Genomic DNA, 23,944 nt, shown 5'->3' with positions numbered 1-23,944 from the left:
AAATAGACCACTTAAAAGAACAAAACGTCCATGAGTTTGACAATGTTACAATGCATCCCTGTAGTAGCTAAAACATGGGAGGGAAGAGACTCTCTACCTAACCAATGGAGAGAAAAGAGAAGGAGACGAGGAGGAAAAGTGTGCTTTTTTTTTCCCACAAGCACAGCCATACGTTAAGACGTCTCAACGACACCTTGGAAGAGACTCTCTACCTAACCAATGGAGAGAAAAGAGAAGAAAGGAGACGAGGAGGAAAAGTGTGCTTTTTTTTTCCCACAAGCACTGCCATACGTTAAGACGTCTCAACGACACCTTGAAAACCTTCAGTTTCAACACACCTAGATATTGAAAACTTGCATAAACTCATCAACAATTGCACTCCATTTCTCCTACAAGCTCAAACAAAGACTTCAAAAGTATAAAGACACACAAGCCTACAACTCCTCAAAAACATCTAAATTCAGCAGACACTCTTCACAAAACCTCCCCCGTCCACATCGATAATCCCAATTTTGGCTTCATGCTAAGACCTGCCAAATAATGGAAAACTGAGACGACAAAGAACACACTGAAGACCTGAAGCCTAGATCAGCTTTACACATCTCCCCTCTTAACGCACTCCATAATAACAAAAAAATCGAATAGCAAATAACACACTCGAGTTAAGAGGCTTGTAAAAGAATTTATATTCCAAGTAGTCCCTGCAGTAGCTCCCTCATGGACATTACAATGCTACGCCTGTGCATTTAGAAGGCCTTCAATAGCGTGACATAGCATACCGTATAGTGTCTTTCCTCAGAAACATGAGAACTTCCATGCTATGCTACCTCCAAGGTGCAACCCATGCTGTTACTCATAAGAGACAAACTCCATGCTTGCATAGCCCCAGTAAGATGCCTTGATTTGGATATTGTCTGGTACCAGATTACTTTCCAAAAAGAGGACCACTTTCTAGCAGAAAAATTATCATTCTTTGGGCGCACCACAACCCCCACAGAGTTTTCATTCACATTTAATAGATCGGTAAATGTGACGAACAAAAAGTAAAGAGGCTTTAAATCCAACTGTTCCTAGCATAAGGAAAAACCCATAACACATGCACGTCATGTATCCAAAAAAGAAGGATGTCTGCATGAAACCAGTCATATCTGAGCGTGCACAGTAGTAGTAAAAGCAGTAGCCTAACACAAAGATGCCAGTTGATCCCCCACACAAGACAGACCTGCAGAAAACATTGACTCATCATTAATGATGTGAAAAGGAAGTTCCAAAAAAGGATAACGGCATACAGCAATTTCTATAATAGCGTCTTAAAAAACCAAATCATTTGAAAAAACAGAACCCTTCTAAGTACTCAAAAAAGATCAGTTGCACACCATCAGATGTTTAGGTTTTCTTTATCCGTCAATAGTTCGGCCTAGGATTATACAGCCACCCTCCGACTTGAGCAGCCACTATGCAAAGTAAGGAGCCCTAGAAGCTTGCAGAAAGTTGACAGATGGTGTAGGGCAGGGTCTGAGGCTCCAAGGCAAAAACTTGGAATCCAGAGGCACAAGAGTAGTTTTTTGAGGTGAGACTTTAGACACGACTCCCAATGTAACATGGGTGCTTGCAGAAGCTTTTTTTTTTCCGGGAGAGAGATCCTTCAATTAGTTAAAGAAAAAACAGCCACGAAGGGGTCACCGCCCCTATCTGTGAGGAAAGGGCCATGCCTCCAAAGTCTCAAGAAGGCTTCCCGCCGCTTCCGCATGCAGTCAGACTGGTGTCTAACAATCACTTTGGTACTCAAACCATAGTTACCAAGGGACGGGGACGGGGACGGGGGCGGCTAAAGGTAGGGAACGGGGACGGGGGGGTGGGGACGGTGTAGTGAGTAGGAGAGGGTGGAGAGGAAGGTGATGGACCATGGAGTAGGAGAGGGAGATAGTGGAGAGAAAAGCTTGAGTAGGAGAGCGAGATCGTGGAGAGGAACTCAAGTCTTGGAAGGCTCGAGTAGAAGAGGAGTGGCTCCAACCCCATTATATAGTTGTGTTGCTCTCTCTCTCTCTCTCTCTCTCTCTCTCTCTCAAATCCCCTGCACACCCAGATTCAGCTTTTTTTTGTTCAGTACTTTTTCATTTTGTTGGGATGACAGAGGATACCCCATACAGGTACTCCGATTTGTCTCATAGGCCGAGTTCGGTCTTTTGGAAGACGTTAATAAAATCTTTCTTTCTTTCTTTCTCTCTCTCTCTCTCTCTCAAATGGCCAGTGTTAACGGCTAGTAGCCGTTTATTTGAAAAAAAATGCCTGAAGATTTAGCTGTTGCAGCCGTCCCCATCCCTTGCAGACAACGTCCCCTCGTTCCCACAAGGGGGAACCCCGTTTGGTCACGTCCCCTCCGTCCCGTCCCCCTGGCCGTCCCCAGCCCGGTGTGCAGGTCTCTCTGCTCGGGACGGCGATTCCCACGTCCCACGTGGGCGTCCCTCCGTCCCCCTGACACTATGACTCAAACAAAACGTGGAGCCTCTTGCTGCTGTTGGGCTCATCTCCAGCCTCGAGCTCAGCCTCTACAACTACCTAAGACTGTCTAGCTGGAACAATAGACTAGGAATCATCCTCATACTCATCTGGTTCTCCAAGAAGTGGCGGCTCATCAACAATGGAAGCTCGAACATGCTCATCAAAGACAAGATCTCTGCTGACAACAACCTCGTTCCGCTGTAGGTCATATAACCTGTAGCCTTTGAAAAGAGAGTTACATCCCACAAATACAAGCTTCGAGAACTGAGTCAAGCTTCCTCCTCTACTTTGGAATGTGAACATAGGCATCACTCGCAAACACACGAAAATGGGAGACATTTGGTTTCCTACCAAAATAAGCCTCAAATGGAGTCATCTTTGGTACTGAAGTCGTCGAAGATCGGTTTAGGATATGGATTGCCGTAGCCACAACCTCTCCCCAGAGTGGACAAGATGTGTTGGGTATAAAGTCCCAGTTTCGCCTCCGGACCTTGATCATCGCGTAGCTCTTTTCGAGAGCTTCGCGGCCATATATTTACTTGTACATTTGGCCCCCATTTGGGCCTTGTAACGGCATTTGGTCTGCCGGGCGCCCCATAAGTTGGGCGCCCGCCCATATTAGACCTAACCCTAACTTTACCCTTGTATCACTATAAATACGAGGTCTCCCTTGAGCATCATCAAGACATCAAGATATTCTTGAGCATTGTGTGAGTTCTCTCTCTCTCTCACTCTTCTCTATCTCCTCTGCACTTCCTTGGCTGCAAGCTCTTGTGTTTGAGTCATTCTCTTCCAACAACTGGTATCAGAGCTATGGAGGGAAGCTGTATGCAGAAGCTATGGAGTTAGAGGTGTCTTCCACCACTTGACTACGGGATTGTCTGCGTTTTTCGCGTCAAACACCTCCCTTCTATCATCAATCTGGTGCGTTTTTTTTTTAGAGTGCTGCTCTGTTTTTTTTTAACGCAGGAGACTGTTTTTGCGTTTTTTCTTGCTCTTCCCCTCTCCTGCGTTTTCTGCTCCACTCTACGCTGCCCTTCTGCTGCGTTTTCCTCTCCCCTGCTGCCCCCTTTGCTGCGTTTCTGCTGCTGTGCTGCTGCAATCAGCAGCGTTTGCTGTTTTGTCCTCTCCCTGCTGTACGGCTGCCTCCTGTACGGCTGCCATCAGCAGCAGCCAACGCTGCTGCCAGCAGCCCCACGACCACCACCAGCAGCTAGGGCTGCAGCCAGCAGCCCCACGGCCACCAGCAAGCAGTCCGGGCTGCAGCCAGCAGCTCCACGGCCACTAGCGACAGCCGACGCTGCCTCCAGCAGCCAGGAACTACGAGCACCCCCCAAAAACAGCAACATACTGCCCCTCGGGTTTACATCGACATCCGGTGATTCTCTTCCGCCGTCTTCTTCACTTGAAGTTGTTTCATCAATCTACGAGCATCCTACTGTCAACCCATATCTGGTACATAACATCTTGCTATTGCTTACTTTCTGAAGTGTCAGTTTGATAAGTCATGGCGTCTACATGTGATCTTAAGGGTCTACTAGAGATTAAGAAGTTTGCAGGCACTGGGTTTGATCTTTGGAAGGTGAGGATTCAGAATATCCTCTATCTGCGGGAATGTGATACTGCACTTGAGAGCAGTTCAAACCCGCTGCTATGACAGATGATGAATGGGGAGTCCTGAACAGAAAGGCCGTTGTCTATCTCCAGATGGCTGTTGCTGATGAGGTTCTTGTTGACCTCAAAGGGCTGACAACAGCCTATGCCGTCTGGGAGAAGCTGAGAAGCACCTATGAGATCACCACGCCAGTGAACCAGGTACATCTCATCAGGAAACTCATGAATATGCAACTTGATGATTCTAAGAATGCAGTAGAGCATATTACTACTTTCACAGGGGTGCTTAATCAAATGCAGGATTCTGGATTGCCTGCTTTTGATGATAAGTTGAAAGCTATCTTTTTGCTCACTACTTTGCCTGACTCTTGGGAAACACTTGTGGTGTCACTTGGGACAAATCCCAACCTAACTTTTGATGGAGTCAGGGGTGCTATTCTCAATGAAGATATCCGGAGGAAGACCTCAGAGACTAGCGGTTCTGCAAATGTCTCACGAGGGAGGACGACCAAGCGGGGAAATACTACTACCAATTCAAAGGGTAGAAGCAAGAGCAAGGGCCAGCAGTCTGATGTTACATGCTACCAGTGTGGTCGTAAAGGCCACAAGAAGCCAGATTGCAAGTTTTACAAGATGGAGCAAGACCGGAAGAAGAAATCTAGTCATTCAAATGACAAAAAGAAGGAAAAAGAGAGTAATTCTAGCAAAGCAGAAGAGTTCGAAAAGGACAAGAGCAAGGCCAATGTGGCCTCTGGTGTTGTCATAGAGGAACTGTCTGACTCAGATGATGTGCTATGTGTTTTTTCTGCTAATGCTCTTGATGTTCATAACTTGCATGTCACAGAACCAGATGTTATTCATGCTTTGATGTATGAATCTGACGTGCTTTCACAGACTTGGATTATTGACACGGGTGCCTCTTTTCATGTAACTCCTATCAAGGAGTGTTTTTCAACTTTCACTGCAGGCTCCCGAGGAAAGGTGTTCTTGGGGAATGATCATGCTTGCAATATTGAAGGCATGGGCACCGTGAATTTGACTTTGCAGGATGGTAGTGAGTTTGTGTTGCCAAATGTGAGGTATGTGCCTGGTTTGAAAACCAGTCTCCTGTCTGTGGGCCAGCTTGATGCCTTGGGATACACGGCCATATTTGGAAATGGCACATGGAAATTGACCAAAGGCACAAGGCTGATTACAAAAGGATGCAAGAAAGGAACATTATATAGCCTTCATGGTCAGGCTTTGTCTGGTAAGTTTATTGCTTTTGCAGAGGTACGCTCCCACATGGAGCTTTGGCATAAGAGACTTGGCCACATGAGCCATAAGGGTCTCTCCATTTTGTCCTCCTTGAACAAGTTTGATGCAAAAGGAAGCAAGCTTGATTTTTGTAATGATTGCTTGTATGGGAAACAGAATAGGAGTTCTTACTCCTCTCGTGCCTCTCGCAAGGCTGAAAAGTTGGCCTTGGTCCACTCTGACGTATGCAGCATGCCCATTAAATCTAAAGGAGGTTCAAAGTACTTTGTGTCTTTTGTGGATGATCACTCACGAAAAGTATGGATCACTTTGTTGAAATCTAAGGATGATGCTTTTGCTGCATTTCAAAAGTTTTATGCATTTGTTCATACTCAAACTGGAGTGAAGATTAAATGCTTACGCACTGACAATGGGGGTGAGTTTGTTAGTACTAAATTTCAGAAATTTTGAGATGATAATGGCATTAAGAGGGAACTTACACCCCCCTATAGCCCCTCTTCAAATGGTGTGGCTGAAAGGTATAATCGTACACTGTGTGAAAGAGTTCGATGCATGCTGTCCACAGCTAATCTCTCTCAGGATTTTTGGGGAGAAGCCTTGAAAACTGCAGTTCATGTTTGCAATCGATCTCCACACACAGCTTTGAAAGGTGGATCCCTGAGGAGGTTTGGTCTGGCAAACCGTCCTCATATGACCACTTACGCATCTTTGGTTGTGATGCATATGTGCATATCCGCAAGGAAGACCGGAACAAGCTTGATGCTAAGTCCTAGAAGGGCACCTTCGTTGGCTACGGTGATGAAGGTGAGATGGGCTACCGTGTGTGGTTGCCATCAACCAACAAAGTGGTTCGCAGCCGGGATGTTGTATTTTATGAGGCAAAGCTGCTCCGTAATGTTTGTGCCTCTCATGGTGATCAGAAAAAGGTCAAATTTCAGCAAGGGCAGCCACCCATTGATGCTGAAAATGAGCCCCAGGATGCTTCACAAAGGGCTGAACATAATGAGTCCGTGATATTTGAGCCAGAAGAGGTTGGACAGCCGCTTCATGCTCCTGGAGGTGTAGGGCAGCAACCCCTATATGCTGAAAATCAGGCTGTTCGTGAAAACCCGCAGCCTTTTGATGCTGAAATTATGATTCCTCCCGATATTGACCCCCAACCAGCCAATGATCATTGGGTACGGAGGTCTACTCGTTTTCGGAGGGAACCTCAGCGTTTTGATCCCTCTTTGCAACATGTTTTGCTTACAGATGAGGGTGAGCCTCTTACTTTCAAAGAGGCTAAGTCTTGTGAACTCCGAAACAAGTGGGAGCATGCTATGCAGGAGGAGATTAAGTCTCTACATGCAAATGACACTTGGGACTTGGTTGAGTTGCCCAAAGGAAGGAAGGCTATTCCTAACAAGTGGGTGTACAAAGTCAAGACAGTTGACGGCCAGCCTAAGTATAAAGCCCGCCTTGTTGCTAAGGGCTATGCTCAGAAGGAAGGGATTGATTTTCAGGAGGTCTTCTCTCCTGTGGTCAAAATGACCACCCTTCGTGTTTTGTTTGCTCTCACTGCTGTTTTGGATTTAGAACTGTATCAGATGGATGTAAAGACAGCTTTCTTACATGGTGATTTAGATGAAGAGCTGTATATGAAGCAGCCTGAAGGCTTTGTCATTCCTGGCAAAGAACATCTGGTTTGTAAGCTGAAGCGTAGTCTCTATGGGCTGAAACAAGCCCCGAGGCAGTGGTACAAAAAGTTTGATGCTTTCATGCTTAACCAGAAGTTTAATCGTAGCCATGCAGATCATTGCTTGTATACTAAAACTGATGCAGATGGCAGCCCAGTGATACTTGTGCTGTATGTTGATGACATGCTTCTTGCCGGGAAGAATAAGAGCGTTTTGGAAGCTCTTAAGGACCAGCTGAAGTCAGCTTTTGCTATGAAGGACTTGGGTTCAGCTGAACACATTTTGGGTCTTCGGATTAGACGGGACAGAGCACAGAAGTTGCTTTTCCTCTCGCAGGAGAAGTATATCCAGAAAGTCCTTGATAGATTTAACATGGCTGATTCTAAGCCTTTGGGTGCTCCATTGCAGCCCTATGTTAAACTATCCAAGGATGATTGCCCAAAAGATGATGATGCAGCCAGTACTATGCGTGGGATCCCTTATGCTTCTGCTTGTGGATCTCTTATGTATGCTATGGTTGCTACACGGCCAGACATTGCTCATTCAGTGGGAGTAGTCAGTCGTTTTATGTCCAACCCTGGCAAAGCACATTGGGATGCTATAAAGTCTATTTTGAGGTACTTGAAGGGGACACAGAAGAAATGCCTTATGTATGGTAAAGGTCCACTTGAGGTGCAGGGTTATTGTGATTCAGACATGGCAGGTGATTCTGATACCCGCAAGTCTACTAGTGGGTACATCTATACTCTTGCAGGTGGTGCTGTTTCTTGGTGCTCTAGACTCCAGAGGATAGTAGCACTTTCTACTACTGAGGCCGAGTACATCTCCGTCACAGAGGCTTCTAAGGAGGCCATTTGGTTAGCACGCCTTGTCACAGAGTTTGGATTGCCAGAGAGGGCTCCGGTCCTTGGTTGTGATAGCCAGAGTGCCATATACCTGGCTAAGAATGCCATGTTTCATGCTCGTACCAAACACATTGATGTACGGTACCACTTCATCAGACAGGTGCTAGATGATGGTTTGGTCAGTTTGGTCAAGATTGGCACTCATGAGAACCCTGCACATGCTCTCACCAAAAGTTTGCCAAAAGCACAGCTTGATATGTGTCTACAGCGGGTGGGAGTTACATAGCTTCACTTAGAGGAGCTTCACTGGCCCTCTAAGTGGGAGGTTGTTGGGTATAAAGTCCCAGTTTCGCCTCCGGACCTTGATCATCGCGTAGCTCTTTTCGAGAGCTTCGCGGCCATATATTTACTTGTACATTTGGCCCCCATTTGGGCCTTGTAACGGCATTCTTTGTATTTGGTCTGCCGAGCGCCCCATAAGTTGGGCGCCCGCCCATATTAGACCTAACCCTAACTTTACCCTTGTATCACTATAAATACGAGGTCTCCCTTGAGCCTCATCAAGACATCAAGATATTCTTGAGCATTGTGTGAGTTCTCTCTCTCTCTCACTCTTCTCTATCTCCTCTGCACTTCCTTGGCTGCAAGCTCTTGTGTTTGAGTCATTCTCTTCCAACAAGATGCTCCAGCATCGTCCTCACTATCTCCATCACAGTCTGTCGGCTCTTACGCTCAACTACTCCATTCTCTGAAGGCGAGCCTGTATTGGCCAGCTCCCGCTCGATGCCATGTTTCGTACAAAACCACACAAAAGCATTAGAAGAGAACTCTCCTCCTTTGTCAGCCCAAAGAGTCTTCACACAATCCAGACTCCTTCTCCACCATAACATGCCACTCCTTGAATCGAGCAAAAGCTTGGTTCTTCTAGGAAAGAAAATAAACCCATGTAAATTTGCTACAATCATCAACACGCAGCATAAAGTACAAAGAAACTCCCAAGGATGGGGTCTCATAGGTCCACACAAGTCAATGTGTACCAACTCCAAAGGTTTCGAAGCCCACCTAGTAACTTGCTTCGAAAAAGATTCCCTGTGCTACTTACCACAAATGCAAGAACTACAATGTCCCTGCCTGCTTCCAACATCTAGCAAGCCATCCACCATCTGGTCCCGAAAAGCCCGTTGCAGTGCATCCACATTCAGGTGGCCAAAATTGAAATGCCACGAATCACCAATCTGAGTGCTTGTCAGAAAAGAGAGTGCTGCGAGTTTGTAGATCCCATTCTCCACTCCACCTTCCCATACAACCTAGCATGTTGCTTCGTCCCGTAGAGCAACAAAATGCTCATCAAACTCCACCCGAATACCAATCTTGCAAACCTCATGCACTAACAGAAGATGAAAACCAGGTGCTGGGACATAAAGAACACAGGAGCAATGCTTCCCCCCTTTGCCATCAGGAATAATCTCCATCCTGCCCTCACTGTGAATCGGGATAGTGAAATTGTCGCCAATGAAAAGGCGACCTGACTGTCGTCGAAGATCTTGTAATAATAATCATGTGCCTAGAAGCACCACTATCAAGAATCCACTGCCGAGTATCCCTAGCGGTGAAACCAACTGCCTCCTTGCTCGAAGAAGATGAAGCATATGTGTCCATAATCTCCAAGTGCACAAAAGCTAGAATCTTGGCAACAACTGAAGAATCGACACTCTTCTCGATACTCTGCTAAGAACACTTCCTCCAGTGATGACCCTTCTGGCCACAATGGTTATAAGTCCGCTCGACCTTCAAAGCATCACGCTTTGATTCGGGCTTCTTCTCAAAAGACTTCTCCAATGAAGACTTCCCTTTGCCCTTATTGTTGTTGTTGTTATGACCTTTTGACCGTTGGCCAATCAAGGCCTCAAAACCTCCACCCTGTGGAGGTTTCGTAAAACACTCTTCTTGGTCCAAAACCATAGGCACAAGCTCCTCCCATGAGATGGTGCTGAGCCTCCCACTGGTGATCAAACAAGAATAGAAAGCTGAGTACTGAGGAGTCAGATGCAACAGCAAAGTGATGGCCATGTCCTCTGAAGATATCTCCTTCCCAGCTTGAAGAACCTCCTGTTGAAGAGCTTGGAACTTGTTGATGTGCTCCCGCATCGTCGAAGACTTTGTAGGATCCATCACTCGCATCAACACTTCCAAGGAAATCTGCTTCATGGGTGATACCCTGTTATACAGAGAAGCCAAGTGCTGTCAAATCCCTCTGGTCAACGTCATGTGTTTGATATGATTAATCACCTAGGGTGTGCAATTAAGGAAGATGAAAGAACTCACACGATCCCATAACTGTGCCTGAGCCTCCCGTTATTTCCTGGTGGAAGGTAAAAGCTCCTCGTCCTCCGACTCTGGCCATGGAACACGAACCACAACGAAATCAGCCAAGTCATAAGACTCCAAGACAGACTCCATCATTACCTTCCAGATGCCATAGTTGGTCTCGTCCAACTATCAATCCACCGAGAATGTGGGGAGAGTGGGGATCTTCACGTACTTCTCAGCCATCTCAAGCAAATCTACCATCTCAAGGGTTCACAAGGTCTTGTGAAGGGAGGGTCGGTGGAAAAAAAATGAAGAAGAGGCTGCAAACAATGTGCAAGGTGGCTGTCCAACAGTGATGGCTGCCTTCTACCCAATCTCCAAGTCACGAACAGTCCACGAATTCTCCAATCAGCACCAAAAATCAGTAAACCCTCAAGCTCCCACTGTGTAAACCGGCCTCCGTCTTCAGATGAAACCAAAGGGCGATTGTCCTGACCAGAGCAACCACGAGCTCGCCTCCTTGAGAAAGTCGACGATGTCCCGACAACGGAACCTTGTAAACCGGCCTCGGTCTTTAGACGAAACCAAAGGACTATGCAAAAACAAACTTGCACACAAAACACTTCAACACCTTTGAAGACCTAGAAAAGGAAAACAAACAAGGGACGCTAGAGTGCTCCTACAAACAGTACACGAACATCAATTGGCCCCAAAACACAGTGGCGTCCCTTACAGTATTTCTTTAATTGATTATAAGAGCTTTGATTACAATAAGGCTAGAAACTCAGCCGTCATAGTAGAACTCCTGAAGCTTGCAAAGACCCTACATCATGGCTTCTTGTCCACTCGGCATCCACAAACAAGTCCAACTATTGTTCACATCAAAAGTCTCTTTCATACGAGTCTTGCACACAAGAAGCTTTCTCCCTCAATCAAGGCTGCCACAACCATCCATAGCCTCTCACCCTGTGAACAGCATCACACCCTCACACATCCAACGCTCTTGCATCACAACAAAGACTCCAAACTGTTTCCCATAAGAACTCGCACCACAGCATACTATACAGTCGACACACTTGTACCAACCCTCTCTGCCTCCCAAGGGTACTATCCATCTCAGTCATAGATTCCCGAACCCCTGTCCAATCAACAACAAGGCTGTACCAAACATGTGTCCATTCATGTACCCTCTGCTTGCATGTGACCTATCTCCTAGACAAACCAAAAACACATGTTTCCTCGAGAAACCTACGACCTATTTCCGCATGAAACCCTTAGGCATCCACAAACAAGTCCATAAACAGTCTCAAAACAGTCCTGGCTGTGCGCCTCCTTCACCCCGCTCCTTCCAAGAGAGAGAAAGACAACTACTATCTTGTGTTCTAAGTATCTTCTTATTATATTTTTTTTCCAAACCTTATTTTTTAAGTTAGATGAATTTTTTCAAAAAAAAAATAGAGTTAGATTCCTCTAAGCTGAAACACTCAATTGAGTGCTCGCTGAGTGGCCTGAACCAACACTCTTTTGATAGGAAGATCTTAGGTGATTGGATGCACTGTCTCCAATATGTTTCCCTGACCTTAATTGCATGAGAATGTGATTTGACAAGCTAAATCACTACAAACAGCTTTGGTTGTCGAAGATGAGGATTCATGTGATTTGAGACCGGAGTAGAGGCTTCTGGGATTGGGAGGTTCAAGAAGAATGCCACAATGCAAGAGGTTTTCATATGCATGAATGCCCGTTTTTGGATTTTCATTCATACATGCATCCCAAACACAAAAAACAGAATGCTGTGCATAGGGAATGCAGGATGGGGGAAAAAATGCAATGCAGTGGGTTTTCACATTAGTCGTACCCTAATGGGGTTTTCACTGACTCATGTGTCCGATACAAAAATGATAAGAAATATGAAGGGAGAGGAAGATCCCTCTCTCAATGTGCGGAGGATGATGGTGGTGGACCGATGCCGATCTGATTGCGAAGATGCTCAAGAATGGGGCGGTTGACGGACTTCGTAAGGATGTCTGCATGGTTGTCTACCGTGGGAATGTACTGGAGTCGGGTGGTACCAAGCTCAACCTAATCCCTAGTAAAATGAAAATGGACACCCACGTGCTTGGTACGGTTAGAAAAAATAGGGTTGCCAGCAACGGCAATCACACTCTGACTGTCGACGAAGATGGTAGAGGCGGTGTCAATGGGGACGCGCATGTCGGAAAGAAGCTGACGAAGATACATAGCCTCAATGGTGGCGTCGTAGAGGGCCCGATATTCGGCTTTTGCGGAAGAACCTGCAACGGTGTCCTGATTTTTGCTAGACCAAGAGAAAGGGGTAGATCCAAGGGAGTACAAATAACCACCATGAGAACGTCGAGAATCGAGATCACCATGAGAACGTCGAGAATCGAGATCACCCTGCGTGTAACCACGCAGGGTGATCCCACGACTATAGTGAAGTCCATACAAATAGGTACCTGCTAGATAGCAAACAACCCTCATTGCTGAACTCCAATGTGGCCCCTTAGGAGCATTGAAATACTAACTTAAAATGGATGTGCAATAGGAGATATCAGGACGAGAATTTGTGAGCCAGATAAGTTTCCCAACCACTTGTCGGTAGGCTCGCTCTTCATGTGGAGGTGAGTCCACTTCCTTTGAGGTGGGATCCAATGGAGTAGCCACTAGGATAGCACCATTAAGAAAGTAGGAAGTAATGAGTTGGAGACAGTTGTTCTGTTGAGACACGAAAATAGCATCAGGATGTTGGATCACCTCCATGCCAAGGAAATATGAGAGAAGATCGAGATCAGTCATCTCAAAAGTTCGTTTGAGCTGTGCCATGATATCAGCCATTTTGGCTTGATGTGAACCTGAAATAATCAGGTCATTGACATTCAGTACTAGGTAGCAAACCATCCCCTGATCAGTGTAAATGTAGATATTGGGGTCACAGTGAGATGGTTGAAAACCTTGGCTGTGAAAAAAATTATCGATGCGATAATACCACGCTCGGGGTGCTTGCTTAAGCCCATAAAGAGCTTTATGCAAGCAAAAGACTTTGTCCTCAAGGTCGGGAAGCGAGAAACCCGGAGGTTGGTCAACGTAGACCTTCTCTTTGAGAATGCCATTTAAAAAGGCACTCTTAACATCCATCTGACAAATTGGCCATTTGTGGTGAGCAGCCAGATTGAGTAAAAGACGGATTGTCGTCATTCGTTGAGACGCCCATTTGATTAGTGACTAACTGAACCCATGTGGAAAAGTATTGGAAAAAAGTGTCGGATTTATGCTTTAGGAAATATACCCACATGTACCTTGGATAATCATCAACAATCAGCATGAAGTAGAGAGATCCATTCAAGGAAGGGGTTGGGGATTGGCCACTCAAGTCGAAATGAATCAACCTCAGGATTCCTGAAGCACGATGAGTAGCATGTTGTGGGAATGGGGAGCGATGTTGCTTACCCATTTGACAGGGCTGACAGACATCCTTTGTCAATTTGAGGCTCGGTACACCTTCAACTAACTTGTCTCAAGATAGCTCATAGAGTGTGGCATAGGATAGATGACCATAGCGAAAGTGCCATAGTCGTTCAATGTCGAAGGGAGCTTGGGTCACATAAGCTCAAACCCGATGAAACTCTGAACCAGCAGAAGATGGCTCAGTTAGAAAAGTAGACATTCGGTACAAACCATCCTTCTGAGCTTGACCTCTAGCAACAACAAGACCGGTAGTTTCATCAATTACCTTGACAACGTTTGTTGAAGTAAACACCATGATCGAGTTAGGTCAACTGGGATACAGAAAGAAGGTTGAGACCTAAATTAGGGACAAGAGAGACATTGTTCAAGGTAGCCTGGTTGGGGCCAGTGTTGGTGTCAAATAAGACAATGCCAATGGATTTTATGGGCATCATTGTGTTGTTGCCACGTCGAACTTCTCCCTTAACGAGACGCTCAGAGATGAAAATGTCAGCATTGCGTGCCATATGGTGAGGAGCTCCACTGTCAACTACCCAAGTCACAAGGTGACCACAGGGAAGAGTTGGATGGGCCTCAATGATGGGCACAGAAGGATTGTCAGGTAATTGACAAATCTGAATGACTACAGAGGCTTTACCCCGCGGATGGCCTCGTTTAGGTCTTTGTTTCTTCTTTCTCGAGTAGTGGCTAGAATCAACCTTTTAAATGTGACCTGTGCAATATTGGCTAAGGGCCGGGATGGACATCTCTTCAGGGGTGGTGAAAGAAACTGACTAGGAAGGCGGGGCTTGAGCAACCTGACTAGTGGATCGCCACTGAGAGGAACGTGGCCAAGTAGAACCATTGTCTTGTTGCTGAGTCCTTGGAGGGAATCCTGGCAAAGTAGGTGCTGGATTACTACCCCCTCTGGATCTCCAATTTGGGGCATTGCTACCACCTTGGTTGTTTTGGCGAGTGGAGGTAGTGGGGTTGGAGGTGTTGCCTCTATTTTCCTTGGCTTTAAAAACACACTCATCATCAAAATGTCCAGGCATTTGGCAATAAGTACAAAGTCTATTCTTTTTGGAAATATTTTGCCAATGGGGAATGGGTGTTGAGGCAAGATTTTTTGAATCAGTATTGTTGCCGGGAGTTTTGCCTTGATTTCCTAAGTTGTTTTTCCCTTTCCCTTGCTGTCCTTTTTGAGTAGAGGTGGTATTGGACACAAGGGCTCCCTCTTGAGTGGAGGAATCTTGGGATGAAATTGGTCATGCAACCAAGCGAAGCGCAAGAGTTGACACTCACACTCATATAGGTTAGGCATAGGTTCTAAACTAATGGTCTGTGTGACAAAAGTAAAGAAGCTAGGCGGCAACTTGTTTAGTAAAGTGATAACCTGATCTTCCTCGAACTTGGCAGAACCAGTGGTGGCATAATCGGCGTTAAGGCGCCGATATTCAACAACTTTGACGATTAGGTCATCCTCTTGGCTTGGACAATGAGAGAGAGAGAGAGAGAGAGAGAGAGAGAGAGAGAGAGAGAGAGAGAAATCATACACTTCTATAGAGCTAAAATGGGGTTATGTATAAATATGAGAGAATAATACATATGACAAATCTTGAAACCATAACATAAGGATGCTAGCCTAACTACTCTAGGCTTAGCCACCAAATAACACTAAAAATCATCATATAATGACTACAACAAGTGAGTGCTAAACCAAGCTATTTTGTGTTTAGTCACTATTACTATCCAAATCTAACCACTCAGGATCATCCACTACAAGAGAGTCATTGTTTTTCGATGCTTAGTTTCCATGCCTGGTCGCGTCATCGATATGTGCGTTGAAATAGGCGTCAAAATACGCGTGGAAATATATGTGGAAAAATGTGTCGAAATAAGCGTGGAAAAAGTCATCGAAATAACAGTCAAATTTTTTCTTTGAAAAATAAATAAATTTATATATTATATTTGCTAGTTCCCATCCTGGGGTGTGTTTTAGCCTTCTCTTTCTACCTCTTTGCAAGTATATGTGTCTATGAGAGAGAGAGAGAGAGAGAGAGAGGGGGGGGGGGGGGGAGCTGAGGGAGAGAGGAGGGTATAACTTCCATCACGCTGTCTTTGAAGGAAGAAAAATGCTAGCTCCTCCTCCTCATCACTAAGGTGCAATTAAGAAAGTGCTCTATTTTACAATGAAATTAAATTTCATCATCAACTTGCTTGTTCTCAACGAGATCCATGGCTCCAAATAAATCTATTTCTAGAAATACTCCATCATTGTTGTCAATTGGTGGAGCCAGTTGTCAATTGGTGGAGCCAGTTGTCTTGTAGTAGTAGAAGGTAATTCATCCATGTCGTTGTCCTCTTCTAGCTCTAGCATGAGAGCTGTCGATGCATCATGATCATACTCAGCTTGAATCTCTTCTTCTTCTGGATTATCTCTAGTGTATGTTTCTCGTTCAAGATGTACTTTCTCAATGAGTACACCTTCATCCGATCCTAATCCCGTGTGAGCCTCACCTACTTTAGTGGTGTATGCTCAATCATCACATGATTTGGTGGGAGTGCCTTAGCATCTGGCAAACAATCAACTACTATTTTCACCTCTTCAAATATTTGTTTTCCACGTGGATTTATTTGGATCACAAACAACCATTTATGATCTGTCGGGTCTTCCACAAAGATGATTTGCTCACAGTGCTGTGGTAGCACAAATGTGTCCCTTTGGTCAATCCATATCTTTGTGCGGTCTACTTGAAGAAATCCACACTTGTCTTTGCGTACAGTTACTTGCACCCCTTGAGTTACCAACTTGAACCATTTCACATCAAAAATAAACATATCAAACTTTTTGAATCCAACCTTGATAATATCTTGGATTGTTCCACAATAATCTAGCATGCCTACTTCAGTATTGCCATCACTTACACTTGAACAACTTTCTTGCATGAAATCAACCTTCACACCACAATCAAATGTTGTTCTCTTTTTATCTATTCCTTCTACTCGAAAGTGACATCCGCGTGATCAAATTGCCCCAAACTTACGATACTACAAAAGCACAATAAATACGTACTTTTATTGTATAAATTCACGAAAGCACAACATAAAAGACAAATGCGTAGATATCTCTAACTCACATACATGGAAATCACAACCATATGCAAGCTCCTCCTCCTCATCACTTATTAATTCACCATTGCATTTAGCTTGTAGTATGGTTTGCTCGAGCCATTTATTAGAAGGAAAGTCTGGAAGAAGTGCAAGTTCTGTTGGGTACGGTAGTGTGCGGGTTGTTTGACTCCTTCTAAAACTCAATCGAGCTTGGTCCCTTTTAGCCTTCACCAAGTTATATCTCTCGATCCATTTCTCCATGGCATGTGAGTTTAAGATACAAAATTTATTAATCTTCTCACGCAATGCTACATCCATTGTTCTCACAAGGCCTTTCCCTTGTGGCTCTTCCCCAACTAGTTGATCATCTTCTTCTTGAGTCTATAATCTTGGCATATCGGGATCAGACGTATTGAGAAATTCAGTTATATATACAAGTGATTCTTGAACAAGCCATCCATATCCGGAGTGTAAGTTTTGAGGAGGGAAACCAGAAAGTCCACCAGGACCAAACATAGGTGTAGGACCTGTCGAGGGTTCTCCATAAGATGGAATAAAGTGTTGGGTACTCAGCATAGGTGGAATACCTGGTTGAAGCACAAACCTTGGAGAGGACACATAATTGAGAAAAACACCAGTGCCAGAGATGGGTTAGTAAACCACTTAATACCCCGGAATGCTAGGTGGTACCGCAATGCCAGAGGGCATAGTGCTGAAAGATAATTGGGATGGGTAGAACCCATACGCAAGACCCAAAGGAGGTGCATGCAATGACGACTGCATGCCAACGCTAGTAGGAAGAGATATGGGTTGGGAGGGAGGATTTTGTGTTTGAATTTGAGCAGTATTCCATAACACATTAGGAGTAGAAACAAAAAGTGAACCAGAGGAGAAAACAGTGTTACCTCCTTGAACACCAGAAGTCGGAGAGAGAATTATACTCCTAGACCCTCCTCTGTTTGGATTCACAAAATGCCAAGGATCGAGGGTAGTTGATGGTACCGTTTATTGAACCTGTGCTACAGAAGAAGATACCCAGGTAGAGTTAGGAACATATATACTAAAAGGCACATACGAACTTGACGCGGTCACCGACACGGATGATGATGGATCCCCGAACGACCGAGGAGGTACATGTCCTTCCTGAGAAAAAGTCCCATACCGAAGTCCAATTTGTCAGCTAGAATGAGAAGCAAAGCTCTTCAGTTGAGACTGAATACCTGGGTCCAATACTGGCACACTGGCTATGGGCATGTATCCTTCTCTGGAAGTAACGGCTAATGAGCTCAAAGAAGAAAAACCATATGCCAAGGGTGTAAAGGGTGAATGAGTAAAAATAGGCTGGTCGTCTCCCAATGAAAGACCTCGAACAGGGCTCTCCAATGCATGAGGAGTCCCATCCTCCGTGTGATCTAAATCAAAATAAGGAGAGTCAATATCTAATATGAAAGGATGATCCTCCGGAATCGAGGGGAGACGATCCATGCTGTGTACTCTTGAGGTCTTCAATCCTTTTGCTCACGATAGCTCTGATACCATGTGAGGGCAAAAGAGACCAAAGGACCAAATATATGAAAGATCAGAGCAAATCACACAGCATGCAATGGTGATATGTATATAGAAGATGAAGTCCAGTACAGGAGCTCTATGTGAGACTCCGAACGAGCAGAGAAGGCTACTATCCCAAAAACGTAAATGACAATATCCCTAAGTAAGCCTGATGTAAGCGTCGATATATGCCTGATGTAGGGTTGAGAAGCAAGCGCTGATGTATCCCTGATGTAGAATTGAGATGTAAGCGCAGAAGTAAGCTGTGGTGAAAAACGTAGCTATATGCACAAAGGACCAACAGCAACAACTCGTGATAAAACGTAGCAGAACACTGCAGATGAAAGCGTCCAGTTCAACAGCAACAAGGAAGGGTTCCACCTGTTTATAGGCGGCCTGTTCCAACACTAGCAACCGGTACAAAAGGACGCTGAAGTGCTGTCATGAAGTGGGCGATCAATCCAACAGGACAAGGAGAGTAAAACACTGATGAGCAATCCTAGAGTAGACGCCCAGCCGATCAGTACTTGTGAGTTGGAGAGCTTTAGGAGGCGCCTCATATTTATATGAAGGCAAGGTGTTGGTCGGCCAGCAGATAAATAATATAAATGATAAAGTGGCTCTTTTTGGGTTGGGTTAAATCCCTTTTGGGTATATTTTCACACAAGCACCTCCATGATGGCAAGCACAGAAGGAGTCAACTAGCACAACACAGCTTCCACAACCAAAAAAATAAGAAGAAACATGGAAAAAATGGGAAAAAGCTCCTGGGCGGACACACCCACAACAAAGGCCCTCACTGAGTAATATGTACAAAAAGGAGATGACTGCTAACAAATCCGACATCTCTAGTGGGGAGAGTAAGACCATGCTGTGATACCCACAAAGAAATGCTGCTAGAACTGTACAACACTCTATTGGACAGCAAGCATAAAGGAGAAAAGAAGATCACTGCTGAATATCACCAAAAAAGGTAGAACACTCTATTGGACAGCAAGCATAAAGGAGAAAAGAAGATCACTGCTGAATATCACCAAAAAAGGTAGTACATCACGTGGAGCAGCATGAGGGAGGTCCCGTAGATGCTGCCTATCACTATAGAAGCTGAAAAGGGAGATAATAATGATGCTAAGCCTAGCCACCTTTATATAGGTGGAAGAGGAGCTGGTCGGTCAATAGCAAATCAGAGGACTGGCCGACAATGAAAAAAAAAATCTGACATGTCTAAAAATAGGCAAAAAAAATATGTAGTGCCTAGATGCATATGCAAGGCTTCATATGGAGCCAGATACACGCATGAATGTGCATGGGAAAGTCCATCTGGGGATGAAATAATTTCCAACACCTCCTCTTCAGCACCAGATGGGTAGACCAGGTCCGGTACGCTACAAAAAATCCTCCAAAGAGTCTGAAGGAACAACCTCCTCATAAAAGGCACAAAGCTCACGAAGATATGGTACATCTCAATACCGAGAAAGTCTCCAGAAGAAGCCACGAGAAGATCTCGAAGACAAAACACCAGGATCAAACTGGAGAGAGCAGCCCTTAGGATATGGAACCACAGATGGCTCCGAAAAATGTGGTACCTCCTCTATATCTACAACAAATATCGGGATCGAAGTAGAATCCTCTTTTGAAGAGGAAAAAAATGAAACAACCACTGGAACGAACTAATCATCAGAGATAGCTGAATTTGCCAGGTTCGAAGTAGGAACAGGCTCCAAGATAGTGGAAGATGCCTCCTCTGAAACATAAGAAGGAGAAGCAACTGCCAGGAGAGAAACCGCCAAAGTAGGAAGCTCCAGAATATGTGAGGATATCTCAACAAAATCATCCACCTGCTCTGTAGAAGAACCACTATCCTCCTCTGAAAGAGAGGAGAGAAAATCTGCAATAATAGCATCAGCATGAAATAGCACAAGGGAAGGAAGATACTCATCCAAAGGGATGAGAGGGGAAGAGAAGAGAATCCCCAAGAGGGGAGAAAGGTAATCTCCAAAAGCCATCACCTCCAAGAGCCCAAGCCTCCTTTAGAAAGGCTAGAAGAGAGGGTGGGTGGGAGGGAACTAGAAAGAGAAGAGAATAGAATGACTCTCCAGTAGTAAAGACTGTAAAGCAACTCTGTAGGAAGAAAAAACACAGCACTTGAGGCAGTCCCGAGTGAAAACGCGGCTCCACAAGAAAACGCAAGTTACTGATGAAGAAAACGCAGCAAGTGAACAGCTCCTATGTCACGACCCTGTGTTTTTCTCTGGACAAGATGCAGATGTGCACGGGGACATGGTAGACAGTGTGAATGGCATCAGGTGGGAGTGAAGATGGAAGCCCATGTGTGGATAACCCCATGTGTGAATGGGGGCAAAGGAAATTTAACTTAAAAGGTTTTAAAAACCTTTAAAGTAATTTATAATGCCTTTTATGAAGAAAACGTGGCCCATAAGCTATATTGGGGCCACGTGTGCTTTTTGGGGTAAAAGGAGGGCTAGCAGGCAAAAGAGGCGCCTTTCCCTAGAGGAGGCGCATGTGCTTTTTGGAGTGGCTGCGTAGAAGTTGGCTGCGTGGAAGAGAGGAGAAAGCAGACCGGTTGACTGCGTGGAGAATAGCCGTACAGTACAGCAGCTGTGAGAAGGCTGGTACAGGCTGGTACGGGTGCTGCAGGTGCAGGCGCCTACTGTGCAGGTGTAAACTTGTACGAACAGGTACATACAGGGAGATAAGGACAGTTCTATCCAGCAGGTATAGGCGGGACAGTTCAGTCTTGTACAGCCGCAGGCAGCACATCTCCAGGGTACAGATGGCACATAGAAAGCTAGGCCATGCGTGTGCTTTTTGGCTCGTGGAAAACAGGCAGACTGCAGCGCTTTTTCTCTCTCTCTCTCTCTCTCTCTTGGTGCTCAGGTGGCCAGGACTACAGAGGTGCACATGGTGCTAATCCCTCTTGCAACAAGGTTGTTTTGGGTCAGTTTATGGACTGATTATGGGCTGTTTTTGTTTGGTTGCAAATTCAGCTATGTGCTTGGGTTTTTGGCTGCAAGCACAGGTCACTTGAATATGTTTCTTGGCATGGGAGTGATGCAAGCTCGCATGGCTGCGTGCTCATGGAGCAGATTGTTTTCTTCCTGCTAGAAAGGAACAGTGGGACTTACAGTTATGGGCATCTCTATGTTGCCAGATGTTTCATGAGGGAACAGGCAACTAGATGTACGAGAAACAGGACAGAAGTTTCAAAGGGAAACAGGCCTAAGGGTTTCATGTGGAAACAGGTCGTAGGTTTCTCGACGAGGAAACATGTTTTTGAGTTTCTCCAGGAGATAGGTCACATGCAGGCAGAAGGTACAGGAGTGGACACATGTTTGGTACAGCCTTGCTACTGATAGGACAAGGGACAGGGAATCCATGACAGAGATGGATAGCACCCTTGGATGGTAGAGAGGGTTTGTACAGGTGTGTCAACTGTATGGTATGCTGTGCTGTGATACGAGTTCTCTTTTGAGAGACAGTTTGGGAGTCTGTGTTGTGATACAGGAGCACTGGATGTGTCAGGGTGTGATGCTGTTCATAGTGTGAGAGGCTATGGATGGTTGTGGCAGCCCTGATCATGGGAGAAAGCTTCTATATGCAGACTCAATGTGAGAGAGTCTTTCGATGTGAACAATGGCTGGACTTGTTTGTGGATGCCGTGTGGACAAGAAGCCAGATGCAGGTTATTTGCAGGCTTCAGGAGTTCTACTGGGACGGCTGAGTTCCCAGCCTTATATTGTAATCAAAGCTCTTTTAATCAATTAAAGAAATACCGCAAGGGGCGCCACTGCGATTTGGGGCCAATCGGTGTCCGTGTACTATTTGCAAGAGCACTCTAGCTCCCCCTGTTTGTTTTCCTTTTCTAGTTCCTCAATGGTGTTGAAGTGTTTTATGTGCAAATGTTTGTTCCACCGCCCTTTGGTTTCTGAAGGCCGGTTTTCAAGGTTCCGTTGGCCGGGACACATCGTCGACTTTCTCAAGGCGGCGAGTCAAAAGCTTCAACATGAGGAAAGTGAAAAGGACGTGCAGGACACAGTGCAAGATTTTGTGTCTTTGCCTATATGAGGTGAAGAGCAAGAGCTGAAGATGAAGTTCAGGAGAAAAGACACCAAGGACAAGAAGTAGTCGGCCAGGAACAAGAAGCAGTTGAAGTGTTATGGTGCAGGAGATGCGTTGAAGGCTATGGCTTTTGACAGTTTGTCACCGGTGGTATCTTCACGGAGGCTTCATGGGTTCGGAAGACAGTTTCCTTCTATGTTTAGCAGTGGTGATCTACTATGCTTCATCGAGGACTTGTGCTTACCACTTGGGTGGAGTGCAAGCAGGTTTTGGGTGCCTGAGGATGTATCAGATGAGGCTCGGATGGAAGTAGAGGAACTTGACGAGGTTCTTATTCCTGAGCATATACTGGCACATTAGGCACAGGGTAAAGTTTCCGTCGCTATCCTGTGAAGTTCAAGAGCTGTTCACTGATGGATACGAAGTGGATGGAGGAGGTTCACTGATGGATGCGAAGTGGATGGAGGAGGGTGACTTAACAGATTCACCTCAGGAGTTGCAGCTTTATCTTGATGCCTATGAGTTGGAGTCGACTCTTGTTACGGCTCATTCAGGTTCAGCAGAGCATAGGTCTGGAGTATTGCCTGATGCTCAAGAGGGGGGTGGCACCTCCGCTCCCTTGTTACAGACAGGCTCAGTTGTTATCTAGGAGTCGCTTGGTGACATCTTTGTATTCACCCGAAGGTACTTAGGCTGACAGTACATCTGCTTATGGGACTTCTATGATATTGTGTACTAGTCACATGAGATGGTATGGTTGAGTATGGTTCACAGTCGGCCGCACCTGGAACTCTAACTGCAACTATGGATAACTCTATGGAGGACATAAGTCTTGCGAGCAGTCCTAGAGTTGGTTTGGTTCATGGAAATATGGATCGAACTTTGTTTGTGCATGTATGCATACACTTTTTGAGGTAGAGGTATTTTTGTATTCTGGTGCCATTGGATCCTGGTACCATTGAGAATACATTGGGAAATACTCTGCATTGTGTCATGTGCTGCATGTATGTTGGTATGATGCATCAAGTGCTTTATTCTGTTCATGGGTGTGACTCCTGCGGGATGGCCATGAGACATATGTGGGAAAGTACTTGGTAGATGTAGTGTTTGGATGCATTGAGTGCTTGCATATGCTCATGTTTTACCTTCAGTCGTGGGTCCTGCGGGATGCCCATGGGCGTAAGGCTTGCGAGCAGCCCTTAGACTGTTACTTTGGAGTAGGTAGAGCATTTTGAGGAGCATATTGTTTGCGAATGCATATGTGTGTCATGCATATGTGTGCCATATGTAGAATGATGCATGGTTTTGTTTTTGGCTAACACAGTTAACGTGTTTCCATTTGGTTTTAGACTTTTGCTGTAGGTTCTGAAGGAACAAGCAAGAGGACAGTGTGGCTTATTGTGCAGGATGATTATTCTATCATCCAGATGCATTGGAAGGCCATTGTTTTTGCCATATGGGATATCTTTGCTCATGAGATGCTTTACTGGCCATTGAGTGCAATCGAGGACGCTTGCCATTTTTCAAGAGGGG

The 23,944-nt window shown here is 45.3% G+C and overlaps 1 protein-coding gene across 1 annotated transcript in view; it reads right to left on the bottom strand.

Moving 5' to 3' along the window:
• Positions 1-666: 666 nt before the first annotated feature.
• The window catches only part of LOC147635533 (transmembrane 9 superfamily member 2-like), a 30,473-nt gene continuing 7,195 nt past the window's right edge, over positions 667-23,944 (bottom strand). The window contains exon 7 of the mRNA XM_086802874.1: positions 667-1,222. Coding sequence (XP_086659000.1) covers positions 1,003-1,222 — 220 coding nt within the window. The 3' untranslated portion in view covers positions 667-1,002. The remainder of the gene's footprint in view (positions 1,223-23,944) is intronic.

Source organism: Cibotium barometz, chromosome 9, assembly GCF_041138505.1.
Source record: "Cibotium barometz isolate CiBa-2024 chromosome 9, ASM4113850v1, whole genome shotgun sequence".
Classification (NCBI taxonomy): domain Eukaryota; kingdom Viridiplantae; phylum Streptophyta; class Polypodiopsida; order Cyatheales; family Cibotiaceae; genus Cibotium; species Cibotium barometz.
This window is presented reverse-complemented; position numbering and strand designations above follow the sequence as displayed.